The sequence below is a fragment of the Ovis aries genome, chromosome 7 (genome assembly GCF_016772045.2).
Source record: "Ovis aries strain OAR_USU_Benz2616 breed Rambouillet chromosome 7, ARS-UI_Ramb_v3.0, whole genome shotgun sequence".
NCBI classification, from domain to species: domain Eukaryota; kingdom Metazoa; phylum Chordata; class Mammalia; order Artiodactyla; family Bovidae; genus Ovis; species Ovis aries.
The window spans coordinates 24,904,929-24,919,901 of NC_056060.1; the positions used below are offsets into that span (position 1 = coordinate 24,904,929).

General features: G+C 45.1%; 1 protein-coding gene across 1 annotated transcript; it reads right to left on the reverse strand.

Moving 5' to 3' along the window:
- Window positions 1-215: 215 nt before the first annotated feature.
- LOC101105064 (purine nucleoside phosphorylase) lies at window positions 216-9,937 on the reverse strand. Its single transcript, XM_027970071.3, has 6 exons — window positions 6,394-9,937; window positions 4,344-4,513; window positions 2,244-2,347; window positions 1,865-2,040; window positions 1,583-1,773; window positions 216-852 (listed from the first exon to the last, which is right to left on the reverse strand). The coding sequence occupies exons 1-6, from the start codon at window positions 6,735-6,737 to the stop codon at window positions 635-637; spliced, it is 1,203 nt and encodes a 400-aa protein (XP_027825872.2). The 5' UTR covers window positions 6,738-9,937; the 3' UTR covers window positions 216-634.
- Between the last annotated feature and the right edge of the window lie 5,036 nt (window positions 9,938-14,973).

A 14,973-nucleotide genomic window follows, 5' to 3' on the forward strand; every position in this document is an offset into this window, starting at 1 on the left:
GCCAGAAGTTAGCCTTTCCTTATCTTCTAGCACGTCCTCTCACTTTCACCTCTTTGCCTTTGCTTCATCCTACCCTGAATTCACATACCCCCTCATCTCAGTTCTTCGCTGTCTGAGAAGCAACAGAGTCAAACAAAATGTGGTCTCATGATTGCTTTCATGTCACTCTCGGTCCATATCCCAACCTTATCCCAAACTACATAAAAATGAAGAAATTTATTTCATCTTTCTCTTTATTCTCAAAATACAATTGCATAAAAATCCAACAGGAACAGGCTGTTCCCTGTATGGTCTCCAGTGCTCTGAGGCAGAACTGAGCCCCTAGGAATGTGAGAGGACCATCTTAAGCCAGTAATAGTTACTGTCTGAGCTCGAGGGCCCAAAACCAAATCCCTGGATGTGTGCTGGGGCTTGGGCTCCAGTTCTTGCAGAGGAATAGGAGTGGAAATCATTTTGAGATGACAAACTGACCAGAAGAGCGCTCAGCAGCAGTAAGGTCTGGTGGGAGAAGCAGGGAAGGTGACCCTCCTTTCTGCTGCCAACTAAGGCAGAGGCACGTGACTCCAGCAAGGGCTGAAGTAGGTAGCAGCTCCTCGGATCCCATAATGGAGAGGCCAACCCACGCCGGGGCTAGTTAACTGGAGTGCTGGGACAGTGGAATGCTAGCCATAAGAATGGAGACAAACTGCTCCAATCTCTGAGCAGCTTGCTTCCCGGCCTCTAGTACTTCCTCGTGATTGGCCTTCCCCTGGCTCTCATAATCCAAGATGACCTTGTTTGTGATGAGTGAGAAGCCACAGACTCGAAGTCCACAGTGTCTTGCGACTATAACTTCTGGTACCGTGCTCATGCCTGATGTGAAAAAAGAGGGAAATAAACTGTCAGAATCCCCAAATGACCCTTAGCCTCACCGCCATTCACCACCTTGTTGACAATTTGACACTAAGAAAACATCCAAAGAAGCAGCTAAATTAGTGTCAAGCTTAGGTTGTTCTGTATTATCTAAAAAGTTGGGCTTCAGGGGGCTTTACACATTTCTTATAGTATCACCACTGCAAGGCTTTATTTCTATCTCTGTGTGTGACCATTTTAAGTCAATTCTATTGTTGCAATTCTATTTTCCAGCCAGAGGTATACAAGGTGCCTATGATATTTATTAAATAATCAAAAACAGTTATCACACAATGGACAGTTCTCACATTAGCATTACACTGGTTAAAGTCCTTGGTGCTGGGTGGTGGGTTGAGGCTACAGTGCAAACCCCTCAATCACCTTTAAAGTCAGTTAATTCAATCTTCCCTTAAAGCAGACCCCTACTTCAGTGTATCATCTAACGCTACAATCTTTTACTCTTTTCCAACCTATTTTACCAGGATCCTCTCTTCAAGCCTCCAAGTCAAGGGAGTTCCTTGGCAATCCAGTGTTTAAGACTCTGTACTTCCAATGCAGGGACTGCAGATTCAATCCCCGATTAGGGAACTAAGATCCCACATGCCCTGCAGAGCAGCCAAAAGAAAAAAAAAAGACAAAACAAAAAAGTCCCCCCAAATTATGAAGCCACCAGCCAAGTTCCCCTTCTCACCAACAGCATCCGCCCCTAGCTTCTGCAGCAGGTGACACTCTGCCACAGTCTCATAATTGGGGCCCGCCACCATCACGTAGGTGCCTTCCTGTAACTCGCTCTGCTCCCCCATTTGTTTCCAGGTACTGTGAGCTTTCTGCCTCATATCCCGGTCGTAGGCATCAGACATGGCAGGGAAACGAACTCCAAACCTAGAGCACAGGTTGGATTATCTCAGATTAATGGAATACAGCGAGCTCTCCCAAGTTGACCCATCTAAACAAAAAGAAGCAGGAGAGATACCTTTCATCATTGGGCCCTCTGAGAGGGTTCTCACCACTGAAACCAGGTAGGTTGATGTGATCACGGATCAGCATGATATCGCCAACCTCAAAGTTGGGGTTGAGCCCTCCAGCTGCATTGGTGACCACTAGGGTCTCCACACCCAGAAGCCGGAAAACCCTCACTGGGAATGTCACCTTAGAAGAGAAAAATAAACATCGGAGAGTTTTCTTTAAAATTTTACCAATACACCCAAGCAGAAAAACATGACATACATCATCAAAGAAGAGAAAGGAGGGGACCAAAAATCTACCTTGCTTAAGCAGCTAGGTAGTAAAATAGGAGAGAGAGGTCTATGTCCCTTCTTCCAGACCCAGTCAGGCTTGTGCCTCTGTTTTACCTTCCAGAGCGGGTAGCCTTCATACATGTGGAACCTGCCCTGCATCATCACACAGGCTCTGCCATTCAAGATCCCAAACACCAGTCGACCAGCATGACCTGGCACTGTATGCAGAAAAGAGAAGGAAATGCATGGAATGAAGCTTTCATACAACACATATCCCCTGAGCACCTACACTGGCCCGACTCACCCTGTTCAACATGTGAGGGTATAATTAACCAATAGAAAACATCATCCTCTCCACTCTCAGAAACTTTAAGTCTGGTGGAGGTGTGCTCAGCCGCTTCAGTCGTGTCCAGCTCTTTGTGACCCTATGAACTGTAGCCCGCCAGGCTCCTCTGTCCATGGGACTCTCTAGGCAAGAATAATACTGGAGTAGGTTGTCATTCTCTTCTCCAGGGGATCTTCCCAACTTAGGGACTGAACCAGGGTCTCCTGTACTGCAGGTGGATTCTTTACTACTGAACCACCAGGGAAGCCACGGGTGCGGGAGACAGAAAGTAATCATAAACTTAGATACAAGTACACTCTGAGATTAGGGCGATGGGGGCTAAGATGTTCAATGTGAATATACACCATTACTTCTTAAAGAAACTTTAAAAAGGCTATGAACAAGGAAACGGGCCGACACTGGACCCATACAAGTCTTTTCTGTGACTCACAAAATAGTCCTGTGGGAATACATGCCCTGTATGTGACAGGTAGGGGCATGGGACTGCAAAGATAACTCCTCACACAGACATAGTAAGAATTATTACTATTTCTTTCATCTACCATTTCTAAAGGGAATCAATGGTCTGGGAGAACAACCAAAACAAAGAGGGAGAGTTCAGGGGGTACTCAGAGATTGAGGAGCATATAAAAAAGTTACCTGTAATAGAGCAGAGGTGATTCAGTTAGGAAAACCCAAGTAGAGTATAAAAAATAAATTGACAAAGTTTAAAAGGATTAACCACTTTTCACTGAGTGCAGTGCCCTTGTCACTGGGTAGAGTGGCAGATGGAGCCAAAGTCACTACTATCTCCCTTAGAAACTTTGCACTCCCTTCTCTCTACTATTTCCTTCTCCAACCCCATTGCCACTCCCTGCTCTGGTCTCCTAGTCTTATTCCAAAGGGAATGAAAAATATCTGTTAAAAGTCTTAACTCTGCAGGGAAAAGAGGAAGGAAGGCACAATCTGAAAAATTAATAATAAACCAACAGAAGTTAGTCCTGAGAAATTAATAATTAAATCAAATAAACTACCCTTGTCCTCGAATAAGTAAACTAGGCCTTTCTCACCTGACCCTCCTCTAAGCCTCACCCTTGGCATGAGAAACTCCCTCAATCAGGGATGGAACCCAGTCCCTGCAGTGAACTGGGGAGTGTTAGCCACTGGACTTCCAGGGAAGTCTGGCCTTGGAGCCTTCTGGCTGCTATTGAGATGCTCCATACACTCTCCTCAGATCCCTCAGAGCTCCACTGTGCATAGGGGGCCCTTCCCCACCCCCAACAAAGGTCAGTGTGAACCAAGTCTTGTGTTTTCATATATTACCTGGGTGTTTGTCTGCAAGAACACGGCAGTCAGTGTGTTCATTTGTTGGTATGTACCAGTGTGTGCCTTATTCTAGGACTGGAACTAGAGTTGGGGAGATTGAGAATGGTAGGAACACACAGGATAGGGTGAAGGTAGGGGGTGGGGTGGGGGTGGGGGGCTGACTTTGTCCCGGGAGGTCACAGGCACTTCTTTCTCCATGTGGGATGCAGACTGAAAGAAATGAGTGAGGTGTCTGAGGATGTGGTGACCACAGTGTGTGGGGGGAAGGGATGTCTAGGGGAAGTGTTGTAAAGCTTTAAGGAACTGAGTCATTAGGCGTAGGAAATACGTCATCATACAGTACCAGTGACACACACACTTGCTCTGTCTGTTAAAACGTTTCTACTGGAGGAATTTCTTTCTAAACTCATTCTGATTCTTGATGGGTTTTTTCCCTCTCTCACAACAGTTGTTGCTCAGCAAATGCTACAGAGGATACCCAGGATCAGGCATAGAAGTGTTGCCCTCCCATCACAATCCCACCAGGATCCCTCAGTCTCATCCCCTCTTCCCGTCGCCAGTACCTGTACTTTGCGGAAAGTTTGGTATTTCACTGTAGTCAAAGGTCTGGGCTTGAGTTAATCTGTTAATCAGACCTCCTAACCCAGAACCACAGATCACTGCCACTTGAGGTCGGTGTTTGGTGTGAGACAAAAGCCATTTTGCAGTGTCTTGATAATCTTCATATGTAAATCTAGGGGGAAGAAATGGAAAACCAAGGTGAGATTCACTCCCAACCCAAGGGTATCATAAACTAATAACCTTCAGTGTAGAAAGGCTGGCAGGGGTACCAAGACGACAGGGGATACAGAAGTTGGCCAAAGAGCTAGAACAAGCTACTGCACGAAGAAGCAAATCCAGGCCAAGCGCTGCTTGTCAAGGGCTGGGGGAGAGCTGACCGTGCAAGTTTCTCAGCAGCAGTCTGTGAACACTATGGACTCTGGAGCCCACCTCTACAGACTGATCATTCTGGGGAGAGGCCCCAGAATCTACACTTCTTACCAAAGTGCCTCAGGTAATTGTCGTCTGAAAACCAGGTTTCATAATTCTGGCCTGGAGGGAAGCAGAACTCTATCTGGATTCTAGTCCCAATTTTGTCTTTTTAAGCAAGTTAACTTGTGCTTCAAATTCTTTCCTCTAGGGTAAAGCAAGGAAATGTGATTGGCCTCACCTATTGTATAAGCTCTGTTTGAAAATGAATTAAAAACTTGCTAACAAGCTCCAAAGACCTTTGAGTCCATAAAATCATGGTACAGGTCCACAGAACTTGAACCTTTTTTTTTTTTTTTAAACAACTCTTCCCCCTGCCTGTATCTTTCCTCCCTGCCTTCTCCCATCTTTCCTTCTCTTCATCAAGATCCAAGGTCCTTTGCCTTTCAGAGACCTAAAGACATAACCAGACATCCCCAACAATTAACTGAGAATTTTTCTCACAATTCTAGTCCAATTCTCTCATACCTATCTGGAAAAAACAAGGAGAAGGGAGGTGGGGAGACTGAGGTGTGACAGAGCTGAATACAATTAACCAACCAAACCTCCAGAGGAAACATGTTTCTTTCTCTTTTTTTCAAAGGTACTGCCTTGGAAACCAGATGACTACCATACACTGGGCTACCCTCAGGCAAGCAGCTGGGCCAGGGACAGGGTGGGGGCAACAGAACTGGGGTCAAAGGAAGATGGAGATGAGAGAAGAGTGAGATAGTAAAGATGAATCAAATATCATCCCCAAAAGGTGCAAAGGAAAGGAAAATAATTGTGAAGCCCTGGACCATCAAGCACGTCGGAGCCACAGCTTACAGGACTTCCTCATTAGCCATCAATATCCCAAGAACGCCCCGAATCCCTGGGCACCCTAAAGCCACTGTGATCCCTAATGCTGGGTAGGGATTTCAAAGACAAAAGCAGAAATAAAGGTTTTCAAAGGCAAGGGCGCGAGAGAGTGCGGGGTGGGAGAGTAAGGCTGAAGGAGAGGTGGCAGGGAATGGGAAGGATCTGTTAGTTTCATGAGTAGGAATTTCGTTTTCTTGGAGAGGCCATCCGCAACTTAACTGGACCTCCAACTTGGAGGGACGAGAAGAGAGAGTACGAGGAGTGCTCTCTCCTGGGAAGGACGAACACTAGATGCAGGCACCAAAACTACCTCGCGGCTTTCCCTACACACTCGAATCGGAATCTGTGACGAGCACGTGGGTTCAGAAGACCTCTTCCCCGATACGTGGGTGGAGGAGCACGCTCTCTCTATACTCACTTCAGTAAGAGCGTGGCCCAGCGCACGCACGCACACACCGGCTCCTTTAAGGAGTAGTCCGCGGCTTACTGGCCTGTCCCCTTCCTGCTCTGGCGGCGCCACCCTGCTCGCTTCGGGCGCGCGCCCCTGCCGGGCCGGCCGCACCACCGCCCTGCTGCCTTGCCCCTGATGCCGGGCTCCAAGCCAGGCATATCTGCATCTCCGGGGCACTCGTTCCCTCTCTTGGCCCTCTCGAGACCCAGAGTGCGGTGTTTTCAGGGCTCGAAGACAGCCATTTCCTCTCCCCAGGGGCCTCCTGGATCCCCTGGGCCTGGCCCCCGCCTTACCCATTCTCCATGGTCCCGAAGACGCCGTCTCGATGAGTTTGCCCTTCTCCGTTCATATCGGCTCCGCTGAGCTCAGCCGGCTTCAGCCACCGAGTGTTATCCACACAGTTAGCACACTGTTTGCACCGCGCTGGCTCATTATATCCCCAGCGCCAGAGTCCCCAGCCAATGGCAAGCGAGTACGCAGCCGGCCTTGTCTCCATGGTGACCCGCCCCGATTCAATAGCCCCGGGCAAGGCTGTAAATCCAATCTGAGTTCTTTCCACCCCCAGTATTTTTCTCCAGCTGCACTTTACCTTAGGAGGAGGGGGTAGGGGAGACGGGGCGGAGGGAGATGGGAGCATCCAGTGTTGTGTCCCTGCACCCAGTCCTTACAGCACGTGGGGTTTCCAGCTGGGAAGCCTGAGCGGGAAGAGGGTTAGAAGTCCGGGAGGACAGAATTCTGGAAATAAAAGCAAAAATAAACAAATGGGATCTAATTAAAATTAAAAGCTTCTGCACAACAAAGGAAAATATAAGCAAGGTGAAAAGACAGCCTTCTGAATGGGAGAAAATAATAGCAAATGAAGCAACTGACAAACAACTAATCTCAAAAATATACAAGCAACTTATGCAGCTCAATTCCAGAAAAATAAACGACCCAACAAAAAATGAGCCAAAGAACTAAATAGACATTTCTCCAAAGAAGACATACGGATGGCTAACAAACACATGAAAAGATGCTCAACATCACTCATTATTAGAGAAATGCAAATCAAAACCACAATGAGGTACCACCTCACACCAGTCAGAATGGCTGCGATCCAAAAATATGCAAGCAATAAATGCTGGAGAGGGTGTGGAGAAAAGGGAACCCTCCTACACTGTTGGTGGGAATGCAAACTAGTACAGCCACTATGGAGAACAGTGTGGAGATTCCTTAAAAAATTGCAAATAGAACTACCTTATGACCCAGCAATCCCACTTCTGGGCATACACACCGAGGAAACCAGAATGGAAAGAGACACATGTACCCCAATGTTCATCACAGCACTGTTTATAATAGCCAGGACATGGAAACAACCTAGATGTCCATCAGCAGATGAATGGATAAGAAAGCTGTGGTACATTTACACAATGGAGTATTACTCAGCTGTTAAAAAGAATTCATTTGAATCAGTTCTGATGAGATGGGTGAAACTGGAGCCGATTATACAAAGTGAAGTAAGCCAGAAAGAAAAACACCAATACAGTATACTAACACATATATATGGAATTTAGAAAGATGGCAATGACGACCCTGTATGCAAGACAGGAAAAAAGACACAGATGTGTATACGGACTTTTGGACTCAGAGGGAGAGGGAGAGGGTGGGATGATTTGGGAGAATGGCATTCTAACATGTATACTATCATGTAAGAATCGAATCGCCAGTCTATGTCTGACACAGGATACAGCATGCTTGGGGCTGGTGCATGGGGATGACCCAGAGAGATGTTATGGGGAGGGAGGTGGGAGGGGGTTTCATGTTTGGGAACGCATGTAAGAATTAAAGATTTTAAAATTAAAAAAAATTAAAAAAAAAAGAAGTCCCGGAGGAGAGCCTCTAACCACCTGTCTGCAACCCCATTCCTGACTGTGTCTACAGCAAATCAGGAGAGATTTGAAAAGAGAAAAATTTAAACTGCAGATCCTGCAAACTCGGAATAAAATTAAGTAGCCTCTCTCTGAGTTCCTTCCTGAACAAAGGAAAAAGGGTCCATTCTACTTCCCTGGTGACTCAGATGGTAAAGAATCCGCCTGCAGTGTGAGACCTGGGTGCTGCTCCCTGAGTGGGAAGAGCCCCTGGAGAAGGGAACAGCTACCCACTCCAGTATTCTGGTCTGGAGAATTCCGTGGACTGTATAGTCCATGCACTGGAGAAGAGAATGGCAAACCACTTCCGTAGTCTTCGCTTGGGAACGCGGTGAACATGTGACACTGAAAGGTGAACTCCCCAGCGAGGGTATTCCTCAGGCCTGCTTGACTTCACAGGCCACCATATCTGGCTCTCGTGAGTGACCACACCGACATGGTTATCTGATAGGTCACAAAGAGTAGAACAGGACTGAGCAAATTTCACTTTGGATAGGCTAACCTGGAGGTTATAGGATTTGGAAAAACATATAGCCCTACCAGAGAGACTCTAGGCTGCTTCAGGCCAAATTACAAGGAGGGAGCACAGCCCCACCCATCAGCAGAAAATTGGATTCAAGATTTATTGAGCATGGCCCTGCCCTTCAGATCAAGACTCAGTTTTCCCCACAGCCAGTCCCTCCCATCAGGAAGCCTGCACAGGTCTTTTATCCTCATCCATCAAGAGGGCAGTCAGAATGGAAACCATAACCACAGAAAACTAACGAAAATGATCACATGGATCACAGCCTCCTGTAACTCAGTGAAAGTATAAGCCAGGCAGTGTAGGGCCACCCAAGACAGATGAGTCATGGTAGAACGTTTTGACAAAATGTGGTCCATTGGAGAAGGGAATGGCAAACCACTTCAGCGTTCTTGCCTTGCAAACCCCATGAATAGTATGAAAAGACAAAAAGATAAGACACTGAAAGATGAAGCCCCCAGATTGGTAGGTGTACAACAGGCTGCTGGAGAAGAGAGGAGAAATAGCTCCAGAAAGAATGAAGAGGCTGAGCCAAAGCAGAACCTGGAATGTAAGGTTCATGAGTCAAGGTAAATTGGAAGTGGTCAAATAGGGGATGGCAAGAATGAGCATTAATCTTTTAGGAATCAGTGAACTGAAATGAATGGGAATGGATGAATTTAATTTGGAAGACCAACTACTGTGGGCAAGACTGTCTTAGAAGAAATGAAGTAGCCCTCATAGTCAACAAGAGTCTGGAATGCAATACTTGGGTGCAATCTCAAACATGACCAGAAGGGGCTCAGTTCGTTTCCAAGGCAAACCATTCAATATCACAGTAATCCAAATCTATGTCCTGGCCACTAATGCTAAAGAAGCTGCTGTTGACTGGTTCTATGAATACCTACAAGACCTTTCAGAACTAACACCAAAATAAGATGTCTTTTTCATCATGGGTAGGTAAGATGGTAGGTGGGCAGACACACTGAAACCATACTCACAGAAAACTAGTCAATCTAATCACACTAGGACCACAGCCTTGTCTAACTCAATGAAACCAAGCCATGGCCACGGGGCAACCCAAGACGGGTGGGTCATGGTGGAGAGGTCTGACCGAATGTGGTCCACTGGAGAAGGGAATGGCAAACCACTTCAGTATTCTTGCCTTGAGAACTCCACAAACAGTATGAAAAGGCAATATGATAGGATACTGAAACAGGAACTCCCCAGGTCAGTAGGTGCCAAATATGCTACTGGAGATCAGTGGAGAAATAACTCAAGAAAGAATGAAGGGATGGAGCCAAAGCAAAAACAATACCCAGCGGTGGATGTGACTAGTGATAGAAGCAAGGTCCGATGCTGTAAAGAGCAATATTGCATAGGAACCTGGAATGTCAGGACCATGAATCAAGGCAAATTAGAAGTGGTCAAACAAGAGATGGCAAGGGTGAACATTGACATTCTAGGAATCAGCGAACTAAAATGGACTGGAATGAATGAATTTAACTCAGATGACCATTATATCTACTACCGCGGGCAGGAATCCCTCAGAAGGAATGGAGTAGCCATCATGATCAACAAAAGAGTCTGAAATGCAGTACATGGATGCAACTCAAAAACGACAGAATGATCTCTGTTCGTCTCCAAGGCAAACCAATCAACAATATCACAGTTATCCAAGTCTATGCTCCAACCAGTAATGCTGAAGAAGCTGAAGTTGAACGGTTTTATGAAGACCTACAAGACCTTTTAGAACTAACACCCCAAAAATGATGTCCTTTTCATTATAGGGGACTGGAATGCAAAAGTAGGAGGTCAAGAAACACCTGGAGTAACAGGCAAATTTGGCCTTGGAATGTGGAATGAAGCAGGGCAAAGACTAATAGCATTTTGCCAAGAAAATGTACTGGTCATAGCAAACACCCTCTTCCAACAACACCAGAGAAGACTCTACACATGGACATCACCAGATGGTCAACACCGAAATCAGATTGATTATATTCTTTGCAGCCAAAGATGGAGAAGCTCTATACAGTCAACAAAAACAAGACCAGGAGCTGACTGTGGCTCAGATCATGAACTCCTTATTACCAAATTCAGACTCAAATTGAAGAAAGTAGGGAAAACCACTAGACCATTCAGGTATGACCTAAATCAAATCCCTTATGATTATACAGTGGAAATGAGAAATAGATTTAAGGGCCTAGATCTGATAGATAGAGTGCCTGATGAATTATGGAACGAGGTTTGTGACATTGTACAGGAGACAGGGATCAAGACCATCCCCATGGAAAAGAAATGCAAAAAAGCAAAATGGCTGTCTGAGGAGGCCTTACAAATAGCTGTTAAGAGAAGAGAGGTGAAAAGCAAAGGAGAAAAGGAAAGATATAAGCATCTGAATGCAGAGTTCCAAAGAATAGCAAGAAGAGATAAGATAGCCTTCTTCAGCAATCAATGCAAAGAAATAGAGGAAAACAACAGAATGGGAAAGACTAGAGATCTCTTCAAGAAAATTAGAGATACCAAGGGAACATTTCATGCAAAGATGGGCTCGATAAAAGACAGAAATGGTCTGGACCTAACAGAAGCAGAAGATATTAAGAAGAGGTGGCAAGAATACACAGAAGAACTGTACAAAAAAGATCTTTACTACCCAGATAATGATGATGATGTGATCACTAATCTAGAGCCAGACATCCTGGAATGTGAAGTCAAGTGGGCCTTAGAAAGCATCACTACGAACAAAGCTAGTGGAGGTGATGGAATTCCAGTTGAGCTGTTTCAAATCCTGAAAGATGATGCTGTGAAAGTGCTGCACTCAATATGCCAGCAAATTTGGAAAACTCAGCAGTGGCCACAGGACTGGAAAAGGTCAGTTTCCATTCCAATTCCAAAGAAAGGCAATGCCAAAGAATGCTCAGACTACCGCACAATTGCACTCATCTCACACGCTAGCAAAGTAATGCTCAAGATTCTTCAAGACAGGCTTCAGCGATACGTGAACCATGAATTTCCAGATGTTCAAGCTGGTTTTAGAAAAGGCAGAGGAATCAGAGATCAAATTGCCAACATCCGCTGGATCATGGAAAAAGCAAGAGAGTTCCAGAAAAACATCTATTTCTGCTTTATTGACTATGCCAAAGCCTTTGAATGTGTGGATCACAATAGACTGTGGAAAATTCTGAAAGAGATGGGAATACCAGACCACCTGACCTGCTTCTTGAGAAATCTGTTAGTAGGTCAGGAAGCAGCAGTCAGAACTGGACATGGAACAACAGATTGGTTCCAAATAGGAAAAGGGGTACGTCAAGGCTGTATACTGTCACCCTGCTTATTTAACTTATATGCAGAGTACATCATGAGAAACGCTGGACTGGAAGAAACGCAAGCTGGAATCGAGATTGTCGGGAGAAATATCAATCACCTCAGATATGCAGATGACACCACCCTTATGGCAGAAAGTGAAGAGGAACTAAACAGCCTCTTGATGAAAGTGAAAGAGGAGAGTGAAAAAGTTGTCCTAAAGCTCAACATTCAGAAAACAAAGATCATGATATCCAGTCCCATCACTTCATGGGAAATAGATGGGAAACAGTGGAAACAGCGTCAGACTTTATTTTTGGGGACTCCAAAATCACTGCAGATGGTAATTGCAGCCATGAAATTAAAAGACGCTTACTCCTTGGAAGAAAAGTTATGACGAACCTAGATAGCATATTGAAAAGGAGAGATGTTGCTTTGCCGACTAAGGTCGGTCTTGTCAAGGCTATGGTTTATCCTGTGTTCATGTATGGATGTGAGAGTTGGACTGTGAAGAAGGCTGAGTGCCGAAGAATTGATGCTTTTGAACTGTGGTGTTGGGGAAGACTCTTGAGAGTCCCTTGGACTGCAAGGAGATCCAACCAATCCATTCTGAAGGAGACCAGCCATGGCATTTCTTTGGAAGGAATGATGCTAAAGCTGAAGCTCCAGTACTTTGGCCACCCAATGCTAAGAGTTGACTCATTGGAAAAGACTGATGCTGGGAGGGATTGGGGGCAGGAGGAGAAGGGGACGACAGAGGATGAGATGGCTGGATGGCATCACTGACTCGATGGACATGAATCTGAGTGAACTCCAGGAGTTGGTGATGGCCAGGGAGGCCTGGCCTGCTGCGATTCATGGGGTCGCAAAGAGTCGGACACGACTGAGCGACTGAACTGAACTTCATCAAAGGGGATTAGAATGCACAAGTAGGAAGTCAAAAGATACCTGGAGTAATGGGCAAGTTTGGCTTTGGAGTACAAAATGAAGCAGGACAAAGGCTAACAGAGTTTTGACCAGAGAACGCACTGACCATAGCATACACTCTTCCTACAGCACAAGAAAGGCTCTACACGTGGACATCACCAGAGGGTCAATATAAAAATCTGATTTTATTTGCAGCTCAAGATGGAGAAGCTCTAAACAGTCAGCAAAACAAGACCTGGAGCTGACTGTGGCTCAGATCATGAGCTCCCTGTTGGAAAATCCAGGCTTAAATTGAAGAAAGTAGGGGAAATCATTAGGCCATTCAGGTCTCACCTAGATCAAATCCCTTACGATTATACAGTGGAAGTGACAAACAGATTCAAGGGATTAGATCTGATAGAAAGAGTACCTGAAGAACTATGGACAGAGGTTTGTAACATTGTACAGGAGGCAGTGATCAAAACCATACCCAACAAGGAAATACAACAGGCAAAATGGTTGTCTGAGGAGGCCTTACAGATAGCTGAGAAGCGAAGAGAAGCGAAAGGCAAAGGAGAAAAGGAAAGATGTGCTGATCTGAATGCAGAGTTCCAAAGAATAGCAAGGAGAGATAAGAAAGCCTTCTTAAGTGAATGATGCAAAGAAAGAGAGGAAAACAATAGAATGGGAAAGGCTAGAGGTCTCTTCTATGTACATCAAGGCTGTATATTTTCATGCTGCTTATTTAACTTCTATGCAGAGCACATAGAAAATAGAAAATTAGAGATAACAGGGGAATATTTCATGCAAAGATGGGCACAACAAACGACAGAAACGGTATGGACCTAAAAGAAGAAGATAAGAGATGGTAAGAATACACAGAAGAACTATACAAAAAAGATCTTAATGACCCAGATAAACATGACGCTGTGGTCACTCACCTAGAGCCAGATATGGTGGACTGCGAAGTCAAGTGGGCCTTAGGAAGCATCACTATTAACAAAGTTAGTAAAGGTGATGGAATTCAAGCTGAATTATTTCAAATCCTAAAAGATGATGCTGTGAAAGTGCTGCGCTCAATATGCCAGCAAAATTGGGAAACTCAGCAGTGGCCATAAGACTGGAAAAGCTCAGTTTTCATTCTAATCCCAAAGAAGGGCAATGCCAAAGAATGTTCAAATTACCCCACAATTGCACTCATTTCACATGCTGGCAATCCTTCAAGTCAAACTTCAACAATATGTGAACTGAGAACTTTCAGATGTACAAACTGGATTTAGTAAAGGCAAAGGAATCAGAGATCAAATTGCCAACATCCACTGGATTGTAGAAAAAGCAAGAGAATTCCAGAAAAACATGTACTTCTGCTTCATTGACTACACCAAAGCCTTTGACTGTGTGGATCACAGCAAACTGAGGAATATTCTTGAAGAGAGGGGAATGCCAGACCACCTTACCAGAAACCTGTATGCGGATGAAGAAGCAACAGTTAGAACCAGACATGGAACAACAGACTGGTTCAAACTTGGGAAAGGTGTACATCAAGGCTATATATTTTCACCCTGCTTATTTAACTTCTATGCAGAGTACGTCATATGAAATACTGGGCTGGATGAAATGCAAGCTGGAATCAAGATTGCCTGAAGAAATAGCAATAACTTCAGATATGCAGATGTCCCATCACTTGCCCATCATTGGATGGGGAACCAATGGAAACAGTGACAGACTATTTTCTTGGGCTCCAAAACCCCTGCAGCCAGTGAGTGCAGCCATGAAATTAAAAGATGCCTGCACTTTCAAAGAAAAGCTATGACAAAGTAGACAGCATATTAAAAAGCAGAGACATCACTTTGCTGACAAAAGGTCTAGCCAAAGTTAGTCAAAGGTCCGTATAGTCAAAGACTACTTGTTTTTCCAGTAGTCATGTAAGGATGTGAGAGTTCGACCATAAGGAAGACTGAGCACCAAAGAATTGATGCTTTTGAATTGTGTTGCTGGAGAAGACTCTTGAGAGTGTCTTGGACTGTAAGATCAAACCAGTCAATTCCAATGGAAATCAATCCTGAGTATCCATTGGAAGGATGGATACTGAAGCTGAAGCTTTTGGGTACCTGATGTGAAAACCTGATTCAGTGGAAAAGACCCTGATGTTGGGAAAGATGGAAGGCAAAACAAGGGGGCAACAGAGGATGATTTGGTTGGACGGCATCACTGACTCAACGGACATGAGTTTGAGCAACCTCCAGGAGACAGTG

What these genes read in the sequence shown, in the direction of transcription:
- LOC101105064 (XM_027970071.3), bottom strand. Translation starts at nt 6,737, where the DNA reads ATGCTCCCATCTCCCTCCGCCCCGTCTCCCCTACCCCCTCCTCCTAAG. An exon ending in TTCGGGACCATGGAGAATGG is followed by an intron (nt 4,514 to 6,393) that starts GTAAGGCGGGGG and finishes TCTTCCCCCTAG; the next exon opens with ATTTACATATGAAGATTATC. An exon ending in AGAGGGCCCAATGATGAAAG is followed by an intron (nt 1,774 to 1,864) that starts GTATCTCTCCTG and finishes CCTGTGCTCTAG; the next exon opens with GTTTGGAGTTCGTTTCCCTG.